We start from the raw sequence: 24,305 nt of genomic DNA, 5'->3' as shown, positions 1-24,305 counted from the left end.
ACCATATTTTGAAGCTTCATGTGAAGCACAGAGATCCAGGTACATCTATATCTTCCTACACTATTAATTTTGTGTGGGGAAGATCCACATCTTGCAAATAAGATGTTGGGGTGTTGTGATGCACATGCATGGGTCATGCTGAAAGGAGAGCATAATGCACTTTTGAGCGAATAAGGACAGAGAAATCTTTAGCCCAGAACTACCTCCAACCAGGTAACTGCCGTGATCAGTGCTGACACCAACCATGGCATTTAAACTATTAGATACTGAGGTTCAGGAGCAGAAGATGTTCTAAAGGGGAGTGTAATACACTTCAGAAAGAAAAAGAAATACTAAAAGGTCTTAGTGGCAGAGCTTTATCCAACCAAGACATAAACATCATGAAGAACTGCCATGGTAGGTGGAGACTGTAGTAGGGGAAGCAGTTGGAAAACAGAACCTTTAAGAAGCCATAGAGGTGATGCACCTGAGATTGGAGCACAGGGAGTCTAGAGTAGGACAGACAATGGCCAGAGTTTCTTTGTTTAAAAAAAAGAGTTTTGAGTGATGATACAAAGGGAATAATGTGGTCAGAGCTGTTACTGAGGAGATGACAGAAAATCACCATAAATGAGTTATAGCCAAGGATGAATCAGAAGGGCACAGTGTTCGTCATCCAGACACACCTGAACACAGAAACTCTCTTTTCCCCTCGCCCTATCTCTTGCCGGCCAGCATAGTCCCCTAAAGAGCTATTAATGGGTTACCCAAACATTCTGCCCAAATCATCTCAAATTTATGATGGCATTATCTGTTAGCGTATAATGTTTGATAATGGGCTCATACTTTAATAAGAAGAACCATGGGTTTCAGAGCTGCCTTATCGGAATCATCACCACCTCCAGGCATGGCACAGCACAAATCATAAAAGGATTTTGTCATAATAGCCTTTGACTAGTTCATTAATCATACCCAGCAGAGAGACCCAAGGGAATAGAATTATGGAAAACTCAAATGTCTATTCAGGAACTCCAGTATCACATCAGAACGAGGAAACTCTAGGGCAGTGGTGGCTAACCTATGGCACTGGTGCCAGAGGTGGCACTCAGAGCCCTTTCTGTGGGCACCCAGACAATCACCAGAGATGACTTCAGGTATCTTCCTGCAGTCCCAGACAGCCCAGGACTTGCTGTGCACAGAGCTATTTTAAAGTGACAGCACTACCTGAGACTACTGGAGGAGTGGGAAGGTGTGGACAGATCTGGATTATCATTGTAGCTCCTGCTCCGAGCCTGACAATTCTTCCTGTTTATGGGACCCTGGAGCATCCAAATTTATTCTATTTTCTGCTTTATTTGTGTCCTCAGGGTGCTGGTATCAATGAAAGCCGTGACAGTGAAGGGAGTATAAATCACAAATTAAATTTCTGTGTTGGCACTTTGTGATAAATAAGTGGGTCTTGGTTGTAGTTTGGGCACTCAGTATCTAAAAGGTTCGCCATCACTGCTCTAGGGCAAGACCTAAACTCAATGAATGGAAGACCCCCACCATACAACATAACCAAAGAGAGGTGTAATAGACCTGGTGGGAGAATTTACTGGTAGTTTGAATTTGGAAATCCCAGGCTCACAGCAGAGTCAAAGAAGGAGACCTCCCGCCAAGGATGTCCTTTTCCTCCACTGCAGGGCTCTGTCAAAGGTCCTAACACTCTGAGATTGGAGGAGCGAGAAGGCCTGGGTGAGTGGTTTAGGGAGGTTGTCAATCCCCAAACAGTTGTCCAACATGGAGAAAGACCTTAAGGCCCCTTCCACACTAGCGTTTTTCACGCGCGAGTTCTTGCATTGCACATGCAGAATAGCATGTGAAGAACAATATATATGTGTGTAAAGAACACATTGCAGATGTTTCCATACATCTGCAATGTCTTCTTCACACATATATATTGTTCTTCACATGCTATTTTGTTTGCACCGTTCCGCGCGTATCTCCCGACAAGTAAGAAGATGTGCCGAACATCTGTAATCTATTCTTCACTGTGTTCTTTAATGTGTTTTTCACTTAAATGATCCTGTGTTCACTGTGTTCACTGTTTTTATTCTATTCTTCACTGTTCTTCACATCTGCTAACTTGTCGGGAGATAATATACGCGCGCAGAACAGTGAAGAATAGATTGTAGATGTTTGCATACATCTGCTAACTTATCAGAAGACATTCTTTTTCATTTAAATAAAACATTTTATTCCCGAACCATGGTCCCTTTGAAAAAGTCCCACTGACTTAAAAAACGAGCGTGAAAAACGCACCGAAAACGCAAAAAAACGCGAACAACACGCGCGTGAAAAACGCAAAAACGCTAATGACTCCAAGTAAAAATGGAACAAAAACGCAGCCAAAAAGTCAGTTTTTCACACATTGCACCCTGACGTGAAATGCAACGCTAGTGTGGAAGGGGCCTAACAGTTAAACAATGTCTTGAAGGCATGACGTAACTGTGTGTATTGTAAGGAGGCAATCTCAGGCAACACAGACCGGTCTTGCAATTCTAAACGGAACTTCACACCTATTGTACCCCCGTTGTATACCCCCAGCAGGGATTTAAAGTGGGGCAACCAAGGAATTATCCACAAGGAAGGTGGAGTGGAACCCTCCCCAGTGCTGATCCCATGAGCCACCCACCAAGCCATGAAGAGGCCTTATATTTTCATCACACTGGCCATAGTTCAAGGTACCACAAGGAGATGTATAATCCTTTTTGGTTTAGTTTGTTCATGCTGCAGAGTTGTGGCGCAAGCTCTGACTAAGCAGTAACACGCTACTGAGGTGAACATTTTTTGTCTTGTCGGACACAGTGCAGCCGCGAACCAAAACTGGCGCAGACACTTTATAAACACATGTGCAAGCAGTTTGCATGTTCTTTTCAGTGCAAAGTCAGGCAGAAACTGGTGCAAACATTTAAATGTGGGCGATAGAGTGAAAAGGATCAATAATAGTAATGAGAATAATAATATAACTGCTTCTCTCATTACAATATAACTAACTGTAACTAACTGATATAACAGTTATAGTCGCCTATAATAAATACTATAGCTAATGATTTGAATGGATCTTTACCCCCAAAACCAGGGCCAGCGCCAGCACTGGGCCTACCCAGGAAAGTGTCAGGTCCCAGAGCTTCTGGCGGGCCCACATAAGGCTATATTTAAGGAATCCATGGGGGTAAGGGAAAGGTACTTTATATAAAATAACCATGAGGGTTGGTATGATGAACTAGGTAATATTTTGGGGAACAGGAGACTGTTTTAATTCCTGAATTTTTTTATGCCGCCACATGACTTCACTGCAAAGGGGCCTACTGAGGAGCTGTCGCCCAGGGGGCTTATTTCAAACCTAGATCCGGCACCAAAACACACATGATCTTTTGGGGTACAGCCGCTAGTTTAGGTTATAAATATTGTGCGTCACACAAGTGAGGACTGGATAAAATAGAGCCAGAAAGCTACTGTGCTTTCACATTGCCCTACCACATAGCTAGGTACCGTTACCATCACACAGTCCGCGCCATGGACCATAATGGAGACAGCTACAGTGTCCTCATAACACAATCAGCTTCCTATAGCGCCACCCTAAAAGAAGCCAGAGTCTGAATTTTGTACTTTTGAGGCTTCCTAGATTGTTGGCATAAATCATAAGAAACCCGGTTGTCTGTAGTCATCTAGCAGACATTATAGGTGGCATGGCCTAATTTTGTTTCCACAGGCCACCGCTGATGCCCAATGTTAACTCTGATCATGTTGCAAGCAGCCATGGCGTTACTAAGCTTTGATGTTCTCAGCAGGCACAAACCGTGGAAACATGATCTGTAACATCCAGGAGGCATTTGCCTTCTCCTAAACATAGCATTTACTCTATTCTTAACCTTCGCACACCTCTAGAGGTTCTACAAGGTCCCAAATTGGCCTAGGAATATGCCACAATGAAAAGTTCATATTTTATGGAATTGCATATGTAACCATTGCCTAATATACTGGGATTATTATCCCCCCCCCCCGTAAATCCCATATTCTGGGGTAACCGCCACATCAAATTCTAATAATCTGGAAATTCTGATAAATCAGTCATTAAAGAGCACAGAAGTTACAAGACAATGAGAGCTGAAGCTGTTCCTAACCTATGCAGCACCCAGCTCGCTGCATCACTGAATGGATTGTGCTGGAAGGTGGCGGGTGATAAATCAGCTTTGTCACAGGATAGAGGCTGCTGACTGATACACAGGAAATTATAATGAGGGAGAGGGGGGAGTCAGGGAATTGTGATATTTTAGGATATAGCTAGGAATTCCACAGTGAGTGGAAGATGGTTAATTAATGCAGATAACAGGCAGTGTGGGGGAGGGGTGACATATTACTTGTTGTATTTGCATACAGATGCAGCTTAGTGAGCAACCTTATCCAATCTTATTCTTATTTCTTCATAAATCCCTTCATCAGTTAAAGGCGCTGTACTGGCTAAAAGGTACAACTGTTTTCTATCAGAACGGTGCCATACCTGCTCGCAGCCTCGCCCCCTGCAGCCTCGCCCCCTGCAGCCTCGCCCCCTGCCTACTATAAAGGATTAGATTACCAGACACAACCCATAGACAGATATGACAATGCATTGTAATTAGCCTTATACATCCCATGATCTAAGCAGCCTGGACTACACACCTTCTTTGATACAATGTTGCAATCTCAGCATACAGGTGATATATTTTCTGTGTTTAGTTCAGAAACTGTTGACTACACTGGATTTATTAAGCAGGGGGTTTCAGTTTGGGACTTTAGACTCAAATGGAAGCAGTGACCCACAGAATTAAATATGAATGAAAAAGTCTAGTTCCTGCACAGTATTCAGTCTAGGGACATGACGATATGGGTCCAAATTTCACGAACTGAGAATGCCTATGTATAGCCAGCCTTAATGGAATCTTGCTGCAGATATCAGGGTTTAATTGTAGAAGAGAAGAGCCCCTTTAAGGTGGTGCACTGGTGGTCCCCAGGAAGCTCCATTCTTCACTGCTTTGTCCCACTCCGCAGCTTCAGAATTGAGCTGTTCCTTTCTCCACAACTTCACAATGCGGCAGCTACAACATTTCCCTGTCGTGTCTCAGAATAGCTGCAGCCATTTTTAATATTTAATCTCCAATTTCCTCTCCTGTAGAATCACTTAATCATGTAGGAGTAGTGGAATCACTTTATATTCTACCAGTGGCGTAACTAGGAGAGGCAGGGCCCCATAGCAGACTTCTGAATGGGGCCCTCCTTCGCCCTTAAAGGAAACCTACCACCACAAATCTACCTATAAAGGTAGATCGGGTGGTAGGTGAATCAATGGGACGTGAGGATAGCCCTTTTAAGGGCTAATCCTCACGTCCCCGCACTTTTTTGTAAACTTTTATTACCCTAATATGTTAATTTTGTTATGCGGCTACTTGGGCGTGGAGTAGCCGCATCTGAGGTTACACGAGGCGGCTACTCCACGCCCCGGTAGCCACTTTACCCCTCCTACTCACCATGTTCGGCGCGCAGCTGCTCGTAGCTGCGCGCCCTCGTCCGCCGATCCTGCCGTCTGCGCATGCGCAGAACAGCAGGCCCGCGCCTGCGCGGTCACTGCTCCGAAGCCGGGGCTGCACAGGCGCGGGCCTGCTGTTCTGCGCATGCGCAGACGGCAGGATCGGCGGACGAGGGCGCGCAGCTACGAGCAGCTGCGCGCCGAACATGGTGAGTAGGAGGGGTAAAGTGGCTACCGGGGCGTGGAGTAGCCGCCTCGTGTAACCTCAGATGCAGCTACTCCACGCCCAAGTAGCCGCATAACAAAATTAACATATTAGGGTAATAAAAGTTTACAAAAAAGTGCGGGGACGTGAGGATTAGCCCTTAAAAGGGCTATCCTCCCGTCCCATTGATTCACCTACCACCCGATCTACCTTTATAGGTAGATTTGTGGTGGTAGGTGCCCTTTAAAAAATATACATATTTATATACTCACAAATGTGAGTTACAGTTACACAGTACACATATAGTGCATAATGCAGAATATATACACATCATACATTGTGTACACATATAGCATGTATACATCACAGTTACAGCATATATACATCACATATATGTCATACACATATTACGTTGTACAATGTGCAGCATAAAATGTATATAATGGTGCACATCCTCCATTCTTTAGTTTGTCAGGTTGGATAATGGGGCCCCATGAAACTGTGGGCCCCATAGCAGCTGCTATGGCTGCTACCACAGTAGTTACGCCCCTGTATTCTACCTGGTCTTAAAGGCACATAGCAGCTGAAAATGACTTTCAGATTGACTTCTCATATATAATAGTAGCAGCACATAATGCAGGTTTCCCTGCATGTAAAATTTGTGTATAATTTGTACCATTTACATCTGGCCTTAAAGGGAACCTACCACCACGATTCTACCTATAAAGGTAGAACGGGTGGCAGGTGCATGTATGGGACATGAGGATAGCCCTTTTTAGAGCTAATCCTCACATCCCCGCTATCTTTTTTAAATCTTTATTGCCCTAATATGTAAATTTTGTAAAACGGCTACTGGGGCGTGGAGTAGCTGGACATGAGGCTACACATCGCGGCTACTCCACGCCCCAGTAGCCTCTTTGCTCCTCCTACCCTCAACATATTCTCAACATTGACATTTGTAGCATACAATATAATATATACAATATATTACATATATACAATATCAAGTATGCTTGGCTGTTCTTGAAACAACCATAGATGTGAATCGAGAAATCCAAGAATACAATGCCACCTATTCACTGCAGCCCCCTCACCAATGGAAAGATAGGTCCAGGTTCTGATTGTATGATTGGACTAACATCCAGACTTTTCTCTGCTCATTTAAGGCTGATTTTCGTTCAAAAGCCAAAGAAAGTTGTGATAACAGCCATATTGCTATTCCCCATACTTTCCTAGATCTAAAAAAATAAAGTTAGACAATATGACAAATATACAATATGTGGTTTAATGAGTCATTACTATCGTCGGAAACAGGAACCATAGATTTGCTCTTTCAATTACAGAAGTGGAAGAAGTAATAGGAAATCTTTTTTCCCATGGTCTTAAGTGGGTGAACTAGTAGCATAATTTATTGACATCATTAAAAATAACACCCAGTGCCTTTGGGTGTAAATATCTGGTATTTGGGTGCTAGTCCCGAAGCAATCCCATTGGAGCAGCTTCTGGAGATGGCTATGCTGGGTGGAAGGGGCCCTCGTTCTAGAACAGAGGCCCTCAGTTGTCTGTGTCCGCCCCTAAACCATATTAAATATGTAGCTAAAAATAGAATAGTGTAATTGTTATTTTAGGATGGGGGGGCTCTGTACCCTCTATGCACTCCCCTCATCTGATATAACACTGACTCCTAGTGATTCATTGAAGCTACCACAGAGAAATACAGCAGAACAAGGACTTATTTGGGTATGAAGCTTCTCTAGGGTCTCAGAAATCTGTAATGTGCTGTGACAAACACATGCTGCAAATTCTTTCCTTGTGAGAATCACAGCCAGCTGTTTACATGTTGGAGAGGCGTTGTTATATCACTACACGCCAAACTCATCCAGTACCACTACATCTTCACCCATTGCACAAGTTCTGCATCTCTGTTATAGAATTGTACAGGCAGTCCCCGGGTTACGTACAAGATAGGGTCTGGAGGTTTGTTCTTAAGTTGAATTTGTATGTAAGTCGAAATTGTATATTTTATCATTGTAGTTCCAGACAAATTTTTTTCTTGCCCCAGTGACAATTGGAGTTTCAAAATTTTTTGCTGTAATTGGACCAAGGATTATCAATAAAGCTTCATTACAGACACCTTACAGATGATCATTGCAGTCTGGGACTATAGTAAAGCATCCAGAGAGCTTCACCAGAGGTCACAGTGGGCAGAGGGGTCCGTCTGTAACTATGGGTCGTCTGTAAGTCGGGTGTCCTTAAGTAGGGGACCGCCTGTATTTCAATATTGTCTCTAGATACTATGGGGGTCATTTACTAAGGGCCTGATTCGCGTTTTCAAGACATGTTACCCGAATATTTCCGATTTGGGCCGATTTCCCCTGAATTGCCCCGGGATTTTGGCGCACGCGATCGGATTTTGGCGCATCGGCGCTGGCATGCACGCGACGGAAATGGGGGGGCCTGGCCGAACGAGAACCCGACGGCTTCGGAAAAACCGCCGCATTTTTTTAAAAAAATTTTCGCTTACCTTCACTCAGCCCGGCTCAGTGTACTCCAATGCGTTCCGATGCTCTTCAGCGCAGCGGCGCCACCTGGTGGACGTCGGAGGAACTACCTTAATGACCCGACCCGGACCCGAATCCACCGCAGAGAACGCACCGCTGGATCGCGAATGGACCGGGTAAATAAATCTGCCCCTATGTTTTACAATGTCATGTTCGATCCGTGAAATATAGCCCAAATGTCAGACATATTTCCCAGACGAAACATAGGACAGGATTCCAAGAATCATGACTCCCTGCCATTTCATTCACTATGCTGAAAATGGTAAAGGATATCTACCACCAGGAAGAAGGACTTTATGTAAATGAGTATGAGGGGCTCCAGGCCGCCAGGTGTATATGGAGCCTGGAGCCCCTCAGGCTGATTTTCATACAGTCTTTCATACTGGTGGTAGACGTCCTTTAAAGGTGTGGCGTCAGAGATTCAGTTGTGGCTAACTGTAAAACCTCTGCAACGTGTGTCCCAGGTCCCAGGTGCAGTCACATGTGGCGTTTGCAATGCGTTTTAAACTCAGGTCCGGTCACATGTGGCGTTTGCAATGGGTTTTAAACACATTGCAGAAAGGGATGTATTTTTACATGTTTCCATTCATTTGGCTAATTTGAAAGTGTTTTTATTCATTGCTAGAAGTGTAAGCAGCTGTGTTAACATTTTCACTGCTGCTTACACTTCCAGCAATGATGAAAAACGCTTTAAAACCAGACAAACGCATGGTAAAACGCGTGCATGTAACCACACCCTGGATATCTGTAACTCTTTCTAAGGATAGGTGACCAATGGCAGATTGTGGAGGTATGACTCCCAGGAGAGCTACAGTCAGCTGTTTATGGCAGTCTATGTCATGTATGCTCTGGCCTCCAGGGCGTTTAATGAGTTTGTAGCCTTCACTTGGACAGTTGAGGCCTGCTGTTTGCTCAGCTGTCTTATACTGAAAATTTATAAAAAACCTTATACATTCATTAAATAACTAACCCTACACTGATACAGTTGTTATCTCATATTGTACTTCAGGGGTTGCTCACTGTAGAGTCACAGTATATATACATTACATTACTTATCCTGTACTGATCCTGAGTTACATTTTGTGTTAAGCTCCAGAGCTGCACTCACTATTCTACTGGTGCAGTCACTGTGTACATATATTAAATTACTTATCCAGTACTGACCCTTAGTTATATACTGTATTATACTGCGGATATCCCCACACTATTATGCTGGGGAAGTCACTGTGTACATACATTTACATTATTTATCCAGTGAGTTACATCCTGTATTATACAGTTGGTACGGAAAGTATTCTGGTCCCTTTAAATTTTTAATTAACACGTATTAATTAACACTCTGCACCCCACCTTGACAGCAAAAAAAAAAACTGAATTTTTTTGCTAATTTAAGAAAAACTGAAATATCTCCTGATCATAAGTATTCAGCCCCTTTGCTCAGTATTGAGTAGAAGCAGCTTTTGAGCTGGTACAGCCATGAGTCTTCTTGGGAATGATGCAGCAAGTTTTTCACACCTGGATTTGGAGATCCTCTGCCTCTTCCTTGCAGATCCTCTCCAGTTCCCACAGGTTGGATGGTGAACATTGCGGGATCCATTTTCAAGTCTCCCCAGAGATGCTCGATCAGGTTTAGGTCAGGGCTCTCGCTGGGCCAGTCAAGAATGGTCACAGAGTTGGTCTGAAGTCACTGCTTTGTTTTTTTAGCTGTGTGCTTAGGTTTATTGTATTGTTGGAAAGCCTGAGGTCCAGAGCACTCTGGAAGAGGTTTACGCCCAGGATATCTCTGTACTTGGACGCATACATCTTTCCTTTAATTGTAACTGGTCGTCCTGTCCCTGCAGCTGAAAAACGCCCCCATAGCATGATGCTGCCACCTCCCTGTGTCACAGTTGGGGTGCAGAGGGTACATTAATGAGCAAAAAAATATATTTTTGATCTTACCAATTGACTGCAATGAAACAAAGAGTGAGAAATTGAAAGGAGTCTGAATGCTTTTCAAACCCACTGTACTGCAGAGCTGCACTCACTATTCTGCTGATGGATTCACTGGGGGAGATTTATCAGGAATTGTTCACCAGTTTTCTGGCATAGAAGTCCTGAAATAATCGCAATTACTAGCGAACTGCCAGAAATTGCAATTATTTGCCCCGTGACACCTGCGCACTTGCTACAATTAAATGTAGAAATATATGCTGTGCAGCTTGCCCACAGACGCATCAAGAGGCAGGAGCCTCTTAATGTATGCGGTGGTAGAGGGGCAGGGACTATGTCATACGTATGATAAATGTGCCCCACTGTATATATACAGTCAGTGGCGTAACTAGGAGAGGCAGGGCCCCATAGCAGACTTCTGTAAGGGACAGGCTTAAAAATATACATATATTACATTCCTATATACATAAACATACAGTTCATCACTCATACATACACATTTATACACTGTTATACACATATAGAGCATATACACATCACATATACACACATACAGTGCCATATACAGACATACCGCTTACATACACACATAACGTACTGAATTTATACACACCATATACCATATACACATACAGCATATGCACATCACAGATACACACACATAAAAATATATATGTGCAGCATAATATGTATATAATGGTACACATTCTTCATTCTTTAGTGTCAAGTCGCATGACGGGGCCCCCTGACACTGTGGGCCCCATAGCGGCTGCTATGGCTGCTACCGCTGTAGTTACGCCCCTGTATACAGTATATTACTGATCCCGAATGAAATCCTGTATTATACTCTAGAGCTAAAATCATTATTCTATTATGAAGTCACTGGAGAGCATTTATGATGCTTTGTATGCTATATTTCTGGCGTACAAGGTATAAAAAAGGCGCAACATGATAAGGAAATTGCGACTTTTTCCTCCTATTAGGGCTTATAGGTTCTCTTCCTATCATTATGCAACACTATCATGGCACTATGAGTATTGTATTACATATGTTATAGATAATGTATTATATCCATGTTATGTCCATAGGATGGAGATTCAGCTCATTGATATAACTTGTCAGATATACCTGTAACAACTCAGGGGGCGACTACTTGTAATGATCTTTACGGCCCCGTTCACTGTCATCAGTTTGCAGCTGTGAATCTCCGCACTGTAATGAGAGATTAGAGCCATGAATGTCACCAGCAGCAGACAATTTCCAAGTCCCCAATAAGAGAGTTTGGAGCAGCAGATGGAAGGAGATTCATTGGAAAGGATTCTTTGAGGAGTCACCTCTCTGTCCTAAACTTAGTGGATCCTGACAGGAACAGAAGCTCAGTGTAAACTTGTGCTGGAGCAGGGCCAAGGCCACGGACGGCTCATCTGTTATTACATTCAGCTGCTCTTGATTATAATGAATCTAGAATTCTCTCCATAATTCCAAGTTCTGAATACATTTTGGAGAACTTTAAAGGGGTAACATCAGATTTTGGTTTATAACACTTAGGGCCACTTCAGTGCAGGTCAGACTAGAGCTGTTCTCCAGGAATCCTCTTATCTGCATTTACTTTGTCCTTAACAATTTTATTGCTTGAGGATTGAAAAGTTATTCACTTTTCCACTATATTTTCTTTATCAATTCTTCATAGTTTTCTAGATCTCTGCTTACTTTTGCTCAATAAAAAGTTACATTGTTTACTTGCTTTTGATAGATATTGCCCATGGTCATGTGATGTCACACAGGTGCACAGCTCGTTATATCACAGAGAGTAATCAGAGCTGTGAGTTCTAATGAGCTGTGCATCGGGGGGACATCACATGATCATAAACAGTAAGCAGATTCTATAAAAGCGGGAATTATTGATACCGATAGTATATTGGAACAGAAAATAACTTTTCATTATGCAAACTATAACATTTTTATATCCTGAAAGTGGACTTTAATTTCATTTTGCCTCTAAAGTGAACGTGTCGGTGGGTAGGATGTTATAGAACAGGAGGAGCACCGCATATTCATACTTATATGAAATAGTCTTTTGGGAAATAATTTGGTATAACTTGTATTTTATTTGTTGGAGTCCTAGGAAGTGATGGATGCTTTTTTCTGTATGAACAGTGGATGACTGATTGGTAGATAAGGAGATAGAAGAAAGCTTAGTAGAACCTTGGTCATTGAACCTATTGACAAATAATAATGGTGACCCTTCAATAGCCAGCATAAGGAAAGCCATCACCCCCAGAGCTGAAGACTAGCAAAAAAATGGAAGGAGGATATAGGGACGTCATTGACAAGCCAGGAAGTGTGTAGGAGGCTCTTGAGGGGATGGAATGACACACATAAGGCTACTATATCTGAAAATCTGAGAGAAATGCAGTGGATGATAGCATTAAGAGCTTATTGGGCCTTCGACAAGCCATTTCAAAGCAAGTTCCTGGATTATAAGGCAGAATGTCCTAAGTGTGCAAGACCTAATGCTAATCTCTTACATTGGGGGTCATTTACTAAGGGCCCGATTCACGTTTTCCCGATGTGTTACCCGAATATTTCCGATTTGCGACGATTTTCCCTGAATTGCCCCGGGATTTTGGCGCACGCGATCGGATTGTGCCGCATCGGCACTGGCATGCACGCAACGGAAATCGGGGGGCGTGGCCAAACGAAAAACCCGACGGATTCGGAAAAACCGATGCATTTAAAAAAAAAAAATGTGTCGTGACAATTGCACTTACCTTCACTCTGCCCAGCTCGGTGTATTCCAGTGCGTTCCGATGCTCTTCAGCGCAGCAGCAACATCTGGTGGATGGCGGAGGAACTGCCTTAATAAATCCCGGCCGGACCCGAATCCACCACAGAAAACGCGCCGCTGGATCGCGAATGGGCCGGGTAAGTAAATCTGCCCCATTGTCTCTGGTTTTGTCAAGCGGCTAAAAAACTATGGGGGTCAGCGAATCAGTTAATTGAATATTGTGGGAGATTTGGCCCAGTAGAGACCGTGGTAGCGGGGTGCTGTGATGCAGTTCAAGACAGTGACACCAAGGTACAGTCCAAAACAGGTCTCGCCTGTGTTTATTGCAGCAAGAACAAAATAAAACAGCCTTCACTTTCAGGCAACAAAACAAATAATATCCTACCCGTCAGGGTGCTAACTATACAGTGAATCTCTAACTCACCACTACAAAATGCTGCTCCAGGCACAGAGGTCAGGGCTGTGTGCTCTCCAGCCTCCAGTCAGAGACAACGCTCTCAGCTCTGCTCAGCCGCTTTATGCATATTAGGCTGCTCCCATCACCTGTGTCCAAGGTGCTGGACAACACAACCTCAGCACTAAGGCCTTGCATAATAGGAAAACCTAGGGGAAACATACCGCCCATCCACAGTTAACCCCTTCAGTGTCTCACAATATGTATTAGGAGAAAGAGTAGAGATGGATGTATGGAGAAGTATCTTTCAATATCGTGAGGGAAGGCTCGGAAGGCAGAAAGATGAAATGATAGATTTGCTGATATTGGCTGTTAAGAAGGTACTACTGACAGAATGGTTATCTTCACACCTACCCAAACTGCTGCAAGTAAGAAGAAAGTGGAGGGAAATTTTGATGTTTCAATGGGTGGAGAGAAATGGTAGATATAAAAAGAACAACGGAGGGAAGTGGAGAGCAGTGTGGGGACCTACAGTTAGCAGGATCTTCTCAAGAGGAAATAGACATACTCTATGGTGGGACCTAACTAGAAATAAGAAGATAAGGGAAGCTGGAAGCCAGTTGCATCTCAGGGAGGGAGTGAGGGCGGGGGGAATAGGGAAATGTATGTAAGTAAATTTGATAATTGTAAAAAGTGTATCTTTTGTAAGAGTTCTAAGTACATGCAAAGCTATGAACATGGTGCCCTGTGAAGGGCCATGGATGTGCAGAATTGTTTTTAAAAAGTTTTGAAAACCTAATAAAGATGATATAAAAAAAAAAACAGTGGATGACTGATAGAATCACCCACTGAACTCCTAAGTATAGAAACAGCATTGATTCATGTCAGTAAAATTCAAGATAGAAAATAGGGTGCTCCATAAAATGCATTATGCAGACCCCCAGTCACTACAGACCGTAGCCATTAGTCATTGACTAATAAGGACAGATAGAATACTGATGGCTGTTGGCCTCATAGAAGCAGCGATGGCCGATTAGACTCTCCAGTGACAACCAATGACATCCAGAGAATTTATCTAGAGGCAGCTACAACAATTCAACATCCAGTGACAGGAAGGCCATGTCATAGCAGTTATAACCCCTTATGTCAGTGACAGACAAGAGCCAGATGAAGAGTATGGGGCACTCATCCTGGGAAAAAGAATCAGCAAAAACGTATCAATCTATATTTAAAAAAGCTGTAAACTGAGATGCTGCTTTATATATATTTTTTTTAAATATGGATCGATAACTTTTGTTGATTTAAACATTTGTCCTCAATAAGCATCTAATGGATTAGTGCAAGTATGAGACCTATAAGTGCTTCCATATCTGGGGAGGGGGATTGCACTTCTGCCATTAAGATATAAACAAGTCTTGGTTCTTCATATACAGGAAGCAATCATGGAGATTGAAGGAAGTTACACACAAGATACCATCTAGTACAATCCACAGATGCCAAAATGTGTCTGTATTTCATTCAACATGTAATAACTTGCTTCTTCATCTTAGCCAAGAAGAAAATATTAACAGTGATCTATATTTACCGATCCATGTTTGATTTGACCAAATTTCTCAAAAATCTGTACATTTTTTTGTAATGCCAGGACACCAACCCATATTCTGTGCTTAAAGTGGTTTACATCCACCAGGGTCGGCTCCAGGTTTTAGTAGGCCCCTGGGCGACAGAGCCTTAGTGGGCCTCTTCGTGGGCCTCCCTCCAGTAGCCACACGGTCTTACCCGTCATAGCCACACTGCCCCCCTCCCCCTGTATCCACACTGCCCCCCTCCCCCTGTATCCACACTGCCCCCCTTGTAGCCACACTGCCCCCCTTGTATCCACACTGCCCCCCCCTATAGCCACACTGCCCCCCCTGCCCCGTAACCACACTGTCCTCGCTCGCCCTATAACCACACTGTCCCTGCTCCCCCTTTAGTCACACTGCCCCCCATGCCCCTGTAACCACACTGCACCCTTCCCTTAAACCGCACTGTCCCCACTCCTCCTGTGACCACACTGCCCCGCTCCCCCTGTAGTCACACTGCCCCCCTGCCCCTGTAGCCACACTGCCCCTCCCTTGTAGCCACACTGCCCCCCGCCCCTGTAGTCACACTGCCCCCCCCTCCCCCTGTAGCCACACTGCCCCTGCTCCCCCTGTAGCCACACTGCACCCCCGCCCCTGTAGTCACACTGCCTCCCCTGCCCCTGTAACCACACTGCCCCCTCCCCCTGTAACCACACTGCCCCCCTGCCCCTGTAGCCACACTGCCCCCCTCCCCCTGTAACCACACTGTCCCCACTCCCCCTGTAACCACACTGCCCCCCCCCCCCCTGTAACCACACTGTCCTCCTCCCCCTGTAACCACACTGGCCCCCCCTCCCCCTGTAACCACACTGTCCCCCCTCCCCCTGTAACCACACTGTCCCCCCCTCCCCCTGTAACCACACTGTCCCCCCTCCCACTGTTACTACACTGCCCCCCTCCCCCTTAAAGTGACACTTGTACAATTGATCCAGAGACCTGAGTGGGCCCCTTCAGCACCCATGGGCCCCGGCACTTGCCCGGGTTAGCCGGGTGCTGGCTGGCCTGACATCCACATGTATTGCCAAACTTGAAAGAGAGTGCACACCTATTAATTTGCATGCCCCTAACATCCTAATAAAATAACATTAAAACGTAAAGCTGTTATGATGAGCATAACATTTAGAAATCAGAAAATCGCTAATTTTTCTAAATGTTCACCAAATTAAATTGTTTTTCATAAATAAATGCAAAACATTTCAACCAAAATATATCACAACATGTCACGAAAAAACATTCTGAAATCACCTTGGTAAGTTAAAATGTTCTAAAGTTATCATCGAATATAGTGACACAGGGTAGAGCTTATGTAATTTTTAGACAATATTAGTTCTAGACATGGACAGGTATTAAATGCCCCACCCTATTGTGTGTCCGCATGGATTGTCACCAATGTTTCTCAGAGGTAAAGCTGCATTCACACTACCGTATGGGGGACGTATGTACGGCTGTGCATACATCCGCAATAGACGGCAATGGCTGCACGGAGCCCTACCGCACCACTATGTGCACGAGAAAAAAATAGGACATGTCCTATCTTTCCCCGTGTTACAGCCTGAACCCAATGCTTTGCTATGGAGGAAGGAGGGGGTCACCCCTCCTCCTCTCCATGGCACCGGACAATTGCCCACCCGCCTAAGGCTGCAAAATTGGTCTAAATTACCATTCAGGAGTCAGGGAAATCCCATCCGTATGTGTAGTCCCCTAGCCATTCCAACACAATATTTTCTGGAATTTTAGGGAACTATACACTTTTTAGACAATGGTTTTCCGGTATCTGCTTTTTTCAGATTTCTTTGGAACCCCTTAATTATGGGACGCTAATCTCTGCTCCCTTGAGGTTCTAACGAAAATAGAGGCGTAAATATCAAGTGGATTCTATGCCCTGTATCACATGTCCAGCACATTTGTGTCCCTATTTATAGCGACTACATTACAACATAATAACCATGAGCAGGTTGTGAAGTGAAAAGGAAATGAGTTGTGGTGCAGAGATAGGGAGGCCACACTGGGCGTTCTTACTTCTGTCTTGTATAATTTTACTTTTAGGTTGATTTCTTTACTGCTGCAGTCAGAATTGTTGTGCAGTTCTATCTTTTGTTGTTTAGAGGGTCCGTATAGAGAGTCTATTTATCATAAAGAAATGTGAAGCAAGGACTCCCTGTATGTCTGCCATACTGCTTTGCCATCATTGTAACAGTTCTTACAGTAGTGCTGGCTGCAGTTTGGCTGCCAGACGTTTTCTATAATGCTAGGACTCTTGTCATGTGCAATGTGTTGACTACATGGGATTGGACCAGCATATGAGTCTTTTTTATAACAGTCGATATGTTCCTCTGCAGACGGCTTTACGTGGTCAAACTGATGTATAATAAAACGGCCTCCAAATTTCTATTATATTAGCTTTCAATTCATTTTAGTTGTCACAAAGTTGCTTCTTTATTATTTTTTTAGATGAGAATAACACATTCTTACTTATTTTTACTTCCTCAAAATTGAGAAAACTTTGGTTATAGTTACTAACAGTGTAAAAGACAATTTTAAAGGGAACATGTCACCACATTTCAGAAATACGGGCAGGCCCCGGGTTAAGTATTAGATATAGGTTCTATAGGTGTTTGTTCTTAAGTTGAATTTGTATGTAAGTCGGAACTGCATATTTTATAATTGTAACCTCAGACAAATTGTTGTTGGTCTCTGTGACAACTGGATTTTAAAAATGTTGGATTGTCATAAGTGTCACAGGCACCTCCGCGATCCATACTGCGGATCGTGAGTGCACCCGTGCTACTCTCCGCTGCCCCGATCCCGGGCCCGCTGCCACGGACTTACCTCTTCATGATTCCATCCGGTCTGGCCCTTTAAACCTTGAAGTACCACCAGACCATCCTGCTTTGCGGTGGGTTCTGGTGAAGACCAGGTGCCACTAAGACTGCGTTCCCAGGTGTCGGCTAGTACCATCTCCCGTGGTGGTCTAGAGGGTCTACGGACTCAGAGCTCTGACAATAAGAACCAGGATTTACAATAAAGCTTCATTGCATACATCTTTAATAACTATTATATTTCTTAATTTTAGGCTAAGGCTAGGGGTCGTCTGTAAGTCTGGTGTTCTTAATTAGGGGACGGCCTATACAACTATTGACAGGTTCCTACAGAGCCTTATTAACTGTCTGACACACTTCTTTTAGGTAATAATTGTTTCCCTTACCTCCCCATAAATCAACTTTGTCTTATATTACCTCAGAGGGGCGTGTCCTGCTTGGCTGGCCCCTCCCATCTACTCCTCCCCATGCTTTATGCCTCCTTATAATTCAGCAGTTTATGACATGTGACCAGGGTGATGTCATTCATGGTCCTGTACCCTTTACATTTGCAAAAGGTACGAATCATAAAAGTGTTTAAAAAGTGTGACACAATGGGGCACATTTACGCCAATTTTCTGTCCGCGCGACTATTGCTTTGCACGCAATCCTTTTGTGGCGCAGCTGCATTAGGCATTATGTGATACTCTGTTGGGCAAGTGCAGGGAAGCGCCAGATTCATGATTTCTAGGGCACATTCTTAATTCATCTGGCCCACCGAGCATTTTACACAGGCAGAGCACTTTTAGTGCATTTTCCCACTTTCTTGTGCCCCAATGCATTTTGTCAAATTATTTGATTTTTATTACAAACTGAGGGTTCAGACTGTTCTGCGCTGCTTTCTACAAAGTGAACCAAGCCCATGCTGTAAAATGTGTCTGTGTCATCCATCAGGACATCTGCTTGTGAAAGACACAGTAATCACAGACTGGACAGTCCTCCTTCTATGGCCGTCCCATGATTGCCGCTTTATCAGAAACGCATCCATTTACTTGCATGTAATTAGCTTTTAATTATAGCAGATAGAAAGGCGAGAGGATGCCAGCTGCTTTTTCCTGAGATCGCCTCTGGCAGCCTGTCAGAAGAACTTCAGAACTCCTCCATGATGTTTTCATCGCACCTTTTCCCACCAGACAGATATTATTTTAATAGTATTAATTAACACCCACACAAAAATTCCCAGTAAATAGAAGTTTTACCAAATCCTGTCAATTTATGTCATAGATTGTAAGCTCTTGCAGGCAGGGCCTTCATTAATATTGTTTTATCTGACCATGTTTGTTGATTTATCCAATGGTCTACAGAGATGAGTACATCACAGCAGGATTTGATGGCACTATATAAAGATAAGTTTAATATATATATTATATTGAGACCTTGGAGCCCACATAGCACCTGTGACACCTGCTTCACTCCGCAGACCAGATCCCCAAAAGAAATCGAACCGCAGATCAGGTTCCCTAAAAGTAAATTGAAGTCCATGGTAATGGGAACAATGTAGAATATAGTCACATCATCCTGCCCGGTAGACAAGATCACTGACATCCTGGGTGGTTTTTCCCTGGAGTCTCCCTAACATACCTGGAGAGTTATCAAAAGTGCCTAAGACAAGGATCCTCACACTGCTCTTCTAGATTCCTGAATGGTAAATTTGTTGAGTAATGTAGCTGAAAAGTTACCCACACACAACGTGTTCAGTTATATGGGATGCAAACAATGGACCATTTTATGCAGCATGTAATTGGTCCCAGTTTAATATTGATGATTGGTCTGTCTCCTACCCCTGAAAGAGTTAATACTTTATTTCTATTCATGTGTCCCATATGTGAATGATGTGTGTGAGCTGTTTCGGTTCTTGCACCGTGAGTGCGTGTACTTCCTGCTCGGGCTACTTTTGGTAGAACATCCTTTTCCTGTGCGTTCTCTCGTGTTCTTCTGTCTGCATACTAACAAGTGTTCCCAAAATCAAAGAGTTCAGCAACAGCGTCTGTCATGCAAGTGGAGCAGCAGGTGATCCAGCCATCTCATAGAGTCTGACTGTTTGCTTGGTTGGTGCTCTGTAGCTATGGCCTCTAGGTAAGTCCCCAAGCCTATCAATCTGTCCTTATCCTTCTATAACTAGTATAAGTTTAGGGCTACATTCACACTATGTCATTATGGATACATTTAGCTTATATGGTAAACATATACATAGACATATACAGAAGTCGCTTTGGTTAACATGACTGGCTCAACCAGAGGTGATAACATAGTCTGTAGAGCTGGTAAATACAGTAATCGGCCCCCTTTTTGTGCTAACCAGTGCTACATCTGCACTGGCAGACCTAGGCATCTTTTTTTACCTCCATCTACCTGGTATATGTCATACATTGCAGGAAGCACAGGGTGGAAAGATTTATCAAGCTACAATATATTATATACAGTATTGCATCCATCCCTGGCACCTGCTGAGTGTACGCAGGGATGGGAGATCCTCAGTGATGTCATTGAGAGTGATGACATTGAGAGTGACATCACTGGGGAAAGACCCGGAATTTGAAAGACCCGGAATTGTTCTTCTACTTTCAATATGAAGGGGGTGTAACTGGGCGACATATACCACTATAATGTGTGTATACTGGGATACGTCCCAACCCCCCATTGTAAGGACACTTTTTGAGAATCCGCCCAACGTAACCCTAACAATTCAATTCTGTTAAATTCAAAAAAGCTTTATTGGCAGGACCAAATACAAGTGATCATTGACAAAGCATTTACAAAATTGTTGTGGGGGGTTGGGTGCAGGTTGATGGGGAACAGGATGATGGGGGACATGGGGTGTTGTGAGTTATTATAGTGCATGGTTTCTAATATGTCTCAGGCATACCCCCCTAATTTGTGTTGCATGGCAGCAAGCGCAGCTGCGCCTAAAAACTATGGCGTGCAACACAAGCCGTGTAAATCCCGAAAACAGTGCAAAGTCCGACGAAAGTAAGATCCGCGACCCTTAGTAAATAAGCCTCATTATGATCCTGTAGTACTGTGAGCTGACAATGTGGTTAGATTATCAGGGTACAGGTTTATCTACACTTTCATTTGCCTTCTGAACATTCACTAGTATCTGACACATAGAAAAAGAGATGAGTCAGAACAGAATTGAGATCATGAGATCCATGAGATGCATATTAAACAGAATGACACAGTCAGCTCCGCTACATCTCTGCTCTCACTCTATAAGATCTGATGTTCCTCCCTCCCCAGATAAAGCACTTATCAGCCTGCAGCTTGTAGCTTCCCTCTTGCTGCTGCTGTCGTTTGCTTGCTGGAGGATGTGGTGGGAGCTGTTGATTTGCAACAGGTTAACTTCTCTCTGGGCATTTTCCCCCTCACCACTTTTTTTTAGTAAGTGGGAATGATGAGTAGATGGGATATTTACTATTGCCGGTCTCAGGACTCTGGCACTGGTTAAAGCAGAAATCTACACCAAGTGGGACCTGTCCAATGCAGCGTCCTATGCGATGGCAGTGGGATTACTAAGACAAAATGCAGAAATCTTGAAAAATCCCCCCGCTAAGTTCATCTATGGAATATAATATTTGTAACTCCCGTTTAGTATACTGTAAGTAATGTATGTATACAGATAATACGCAAGCAGAATAGTGAGTGCTACTCTGGAGTATAAAGCAATGCAATTTTTCCACACACTTAAAGGGGCTGTCCACTTTCAGCAGATAATTGAAATTGTTTGTGTAAGGAAAAGTTATAAGTTGCTGTCCTGCTATAGAAATGTTTACTTGCAGTCGATGGAAATCTGTCAATGGTTGCACAGGTGTACGGCTCATTATGTCACACAGTTCTGGTTACACTATGTTATACAACCGAGCTGTGCTGCCCGGGGGCAGGGGGGCACCGGGGTATGACCGCTATCATTTTCCGGTGCACGCAGGCCAGCGTATGATAAATATACCCCTATGTGTAGAATACTTCTGTATGTTTGGTGTAATACATTAGACATAACCTTTAAGCAGCATACCAGGAATGTCTCTGCTTTATCTAAATTCATTTTATATTCTCTGCAATGAAAATATATATAAAAAAAAATAAATTTAGTACTAAAATAAATAATAAAGTTTTAATTCTCAGGTGCAGGACAGGAACTGTGGTTTGTGATAGGTTTACAAGTCACCTCACTTCTGCTGTACACAAGTTTTGGGTTGATTGTTGTCTCGGAAAAATACTCTGTTGGTTCTCAGAGTCTGAGTAAGACTAGACTTGTGGTTTTTACTTCGTTCCTTACAAGTCTGAATACATTTCTATTATTAAAGGAAACCTACCATGAGGAATCTACCATCAGAAGTAGATCTGATGGTAGATTCCTCCTGCCTGCCTCTGTCCTAATCTGTAATTTAATAATCCTGGAACATAACTTAACTTGTTAAAAAACTTTATTTTAGTAGTATATAAATTAGCTGCAGTGGCAAGCATTGATTGTGTAGGAATGGACGGCTATCAGTCAGGATTTGGTCCAGAAGTTGATTGGGAGCTGCCAGGGAGAATTGCAGAGGTCCTGAAGAAGAAGGGTCAGCACTGCAAATATTGACTTGCTGCATTTAGTCATTCCAACTATCAATAAAAGCTTTTGCTACTCATAATATGATTGCACTTCCACTACATGTCTGTATCAAATTCTTCTACCTCATTAAAGTCCTCAGCTTCACCCGATAACATAAAATAATTAAAATAATACTGTGTTTAAATACATTGTGAAATATAGGATAGTAGAACTGTTCTTATTCCCCACCTGTGCTCTTTTATGGAAACTATTTACTATTTGTGTTTTGGATTTTTTTTTTTATTTTAAATGTATGTTGCTCAGTTCAATGCATAAGATATTGAATGCAAAAGATAATTTATTCCCTGATAATTCATAGTAGTAACATTATTTATAATTCTATTAAATAATTAGGAATGGGGTTTATAATTATTTAGCATTGTTTTTTATATTAATATATAATTTAAAAATACAATTGTAATTAATTTTACTGTTGCCATCTAGTGGCCATACGTGGAAGTGTGTGTCAGTTAATAGTCCTGTGAATTTTTCCTCTAGTGGGAGTACCGTATATAAAAGTTATAAAGACCCTGTTTTCTCACTTTACATACAATTAGGGTGCCATACGCCTTGCAGTTCATGTTTGGTTGTTTAATGTGAAGTTTTGAATCAGTTTTCATATTTTTTTTTTATCTTTTTCATATTCACCATGATAGCAAGATTTTCCAAAATGTGTGTTTATTTTGGGAGAAAAAGTGTGTTCTCAGATTGTATGTGATGCTAAGTGCGAATCACCTTAGTGAAACCAAGCTGAAAAATATGCATGACCAATGAACTGTTTTTGAATGAGTCATTATGGTTTTCTAATTTTGAATAATCTCTTTATGTATTGTCACTTTTGCTCGGGTTTCCTCTGGGTCCTCCGGTTACCTCCCACAATCCAAAAAAATACTGATAGGCTGATAAGATTGTGAGCCCCATCGGAGACAGGGATTTGGCAAGCTCTGTGCAGCGCTGCGTAATCTGTGTGCGCTATATAAATAAAGGAATTATTTTTATAATTATTATTTCAAAACTGAGTATAATTAATCTACTTTATTAATCAGGCTCAATTCACACTACCGTAACTTACCCCCATTAAAAAAAAGTAAAGAATGGAGGTTTAACAGAGATTTAACATAGCAGTTCAAAATCCCTTTAACATCAATGTAAATTTTATATCATCTGTTATGGGCAGTTTGGCAGGTATCCATTATCCATACGTTTTTTTTGTAAAAACAGAGGAAAAGTACTGCAGCCTCTGTAAGTTTTTTCCATCCAAAAAAAACGCATGGATAGCAGATACCTGCCTAATTGGAACGTAAAGCATGACATAAAATTTACATAAATGTCAATGGAATTTTTAATTGCTACGTTAAACCTCTGTTCTTTCCTTTTTTAACGGAGGCAAGGAACAGTAGTGTGAAATTAGCTCTAAATAGATTTTATTTATAAATATGTTATGTATATGTTTTCTACTGATTCTTTGTTAAATCATGTAATGTACTCCATTCAGAAATCTGCTGATGGACTCACTGATCCTGAATTAGATCCTGGATTGTGCTTCAGAGCTGCATTCACTATTCTGCTGGGGTGGTCACTGAGTAATTGTGTATGCACATTACTCATTCTTCACTGATGCTGAATTACATGTTTTATACTGTTGTATACTACTGAAGTCAGTGAATGTGCAGCAATTAGTTTTTACTGGATGACTGTAATGTAACTGGTATATAGATGATGTTTCTCAGAATGTAAAGTCTGTGCAGACTCTGAATAAAGGGGGAATGTTCTGAAATTTGAACTCTGCAATCTGTAGAATTGTGACAATGCTTTTTTATGGAA

At 42.7% G+C, this 24,305-nt stretch overlaps 1 protein-coding gene across 7 annotated transcripts in view; it reads left to right on the top strand.

Annotated features, from left to right (window-relative positions):
• EVL (Enah/Vasp-like) overlaps positions 1 to 24,305 on the top strand; it is a 104,293-nt gene that overhangs the window by 16,559 nt on the left and 63,429 nt on the right. Inside the window, exon 1 of one of the 7 annotated variants that reach the window (XM_072116165.1) lies at positions 19,834 to 19,966. The exons of the other annotated variants lie outside the window; for them this stretch is intronic. Within the exon in view, the coding sequence (XP_071972266.1) occupies positions 19,956 to 19,966 (11 nt within the window). The 5' untranslated portion in view covers positions 19,834 to 19,955. Of the gene's footprint in view, positions 1 to 19,833; positions 19,967 to 24,305 lie in introns of those variants that run through there. 7 annotated transcript variants of the gene reach the window in all.

Source organism: Engystomops pustulosus, chromosome 7 (assembly GCF_040894005.1).
Source record: "Engystomops pustulosus chromosome 7, aEngPut4.maternal, whole genome shotgun sequence".
Taxonomy (NCBI): Eukaryota; Metazoa; Chordata; class Amphibia; order Anura; family Leptodactylidae; genus Engystomops; species Engystomops pustulosus.
Note: the sequence above shows the minus strand (reverse complement) of the source record. Positions and strands in the feature narration are given on the sequence as shown.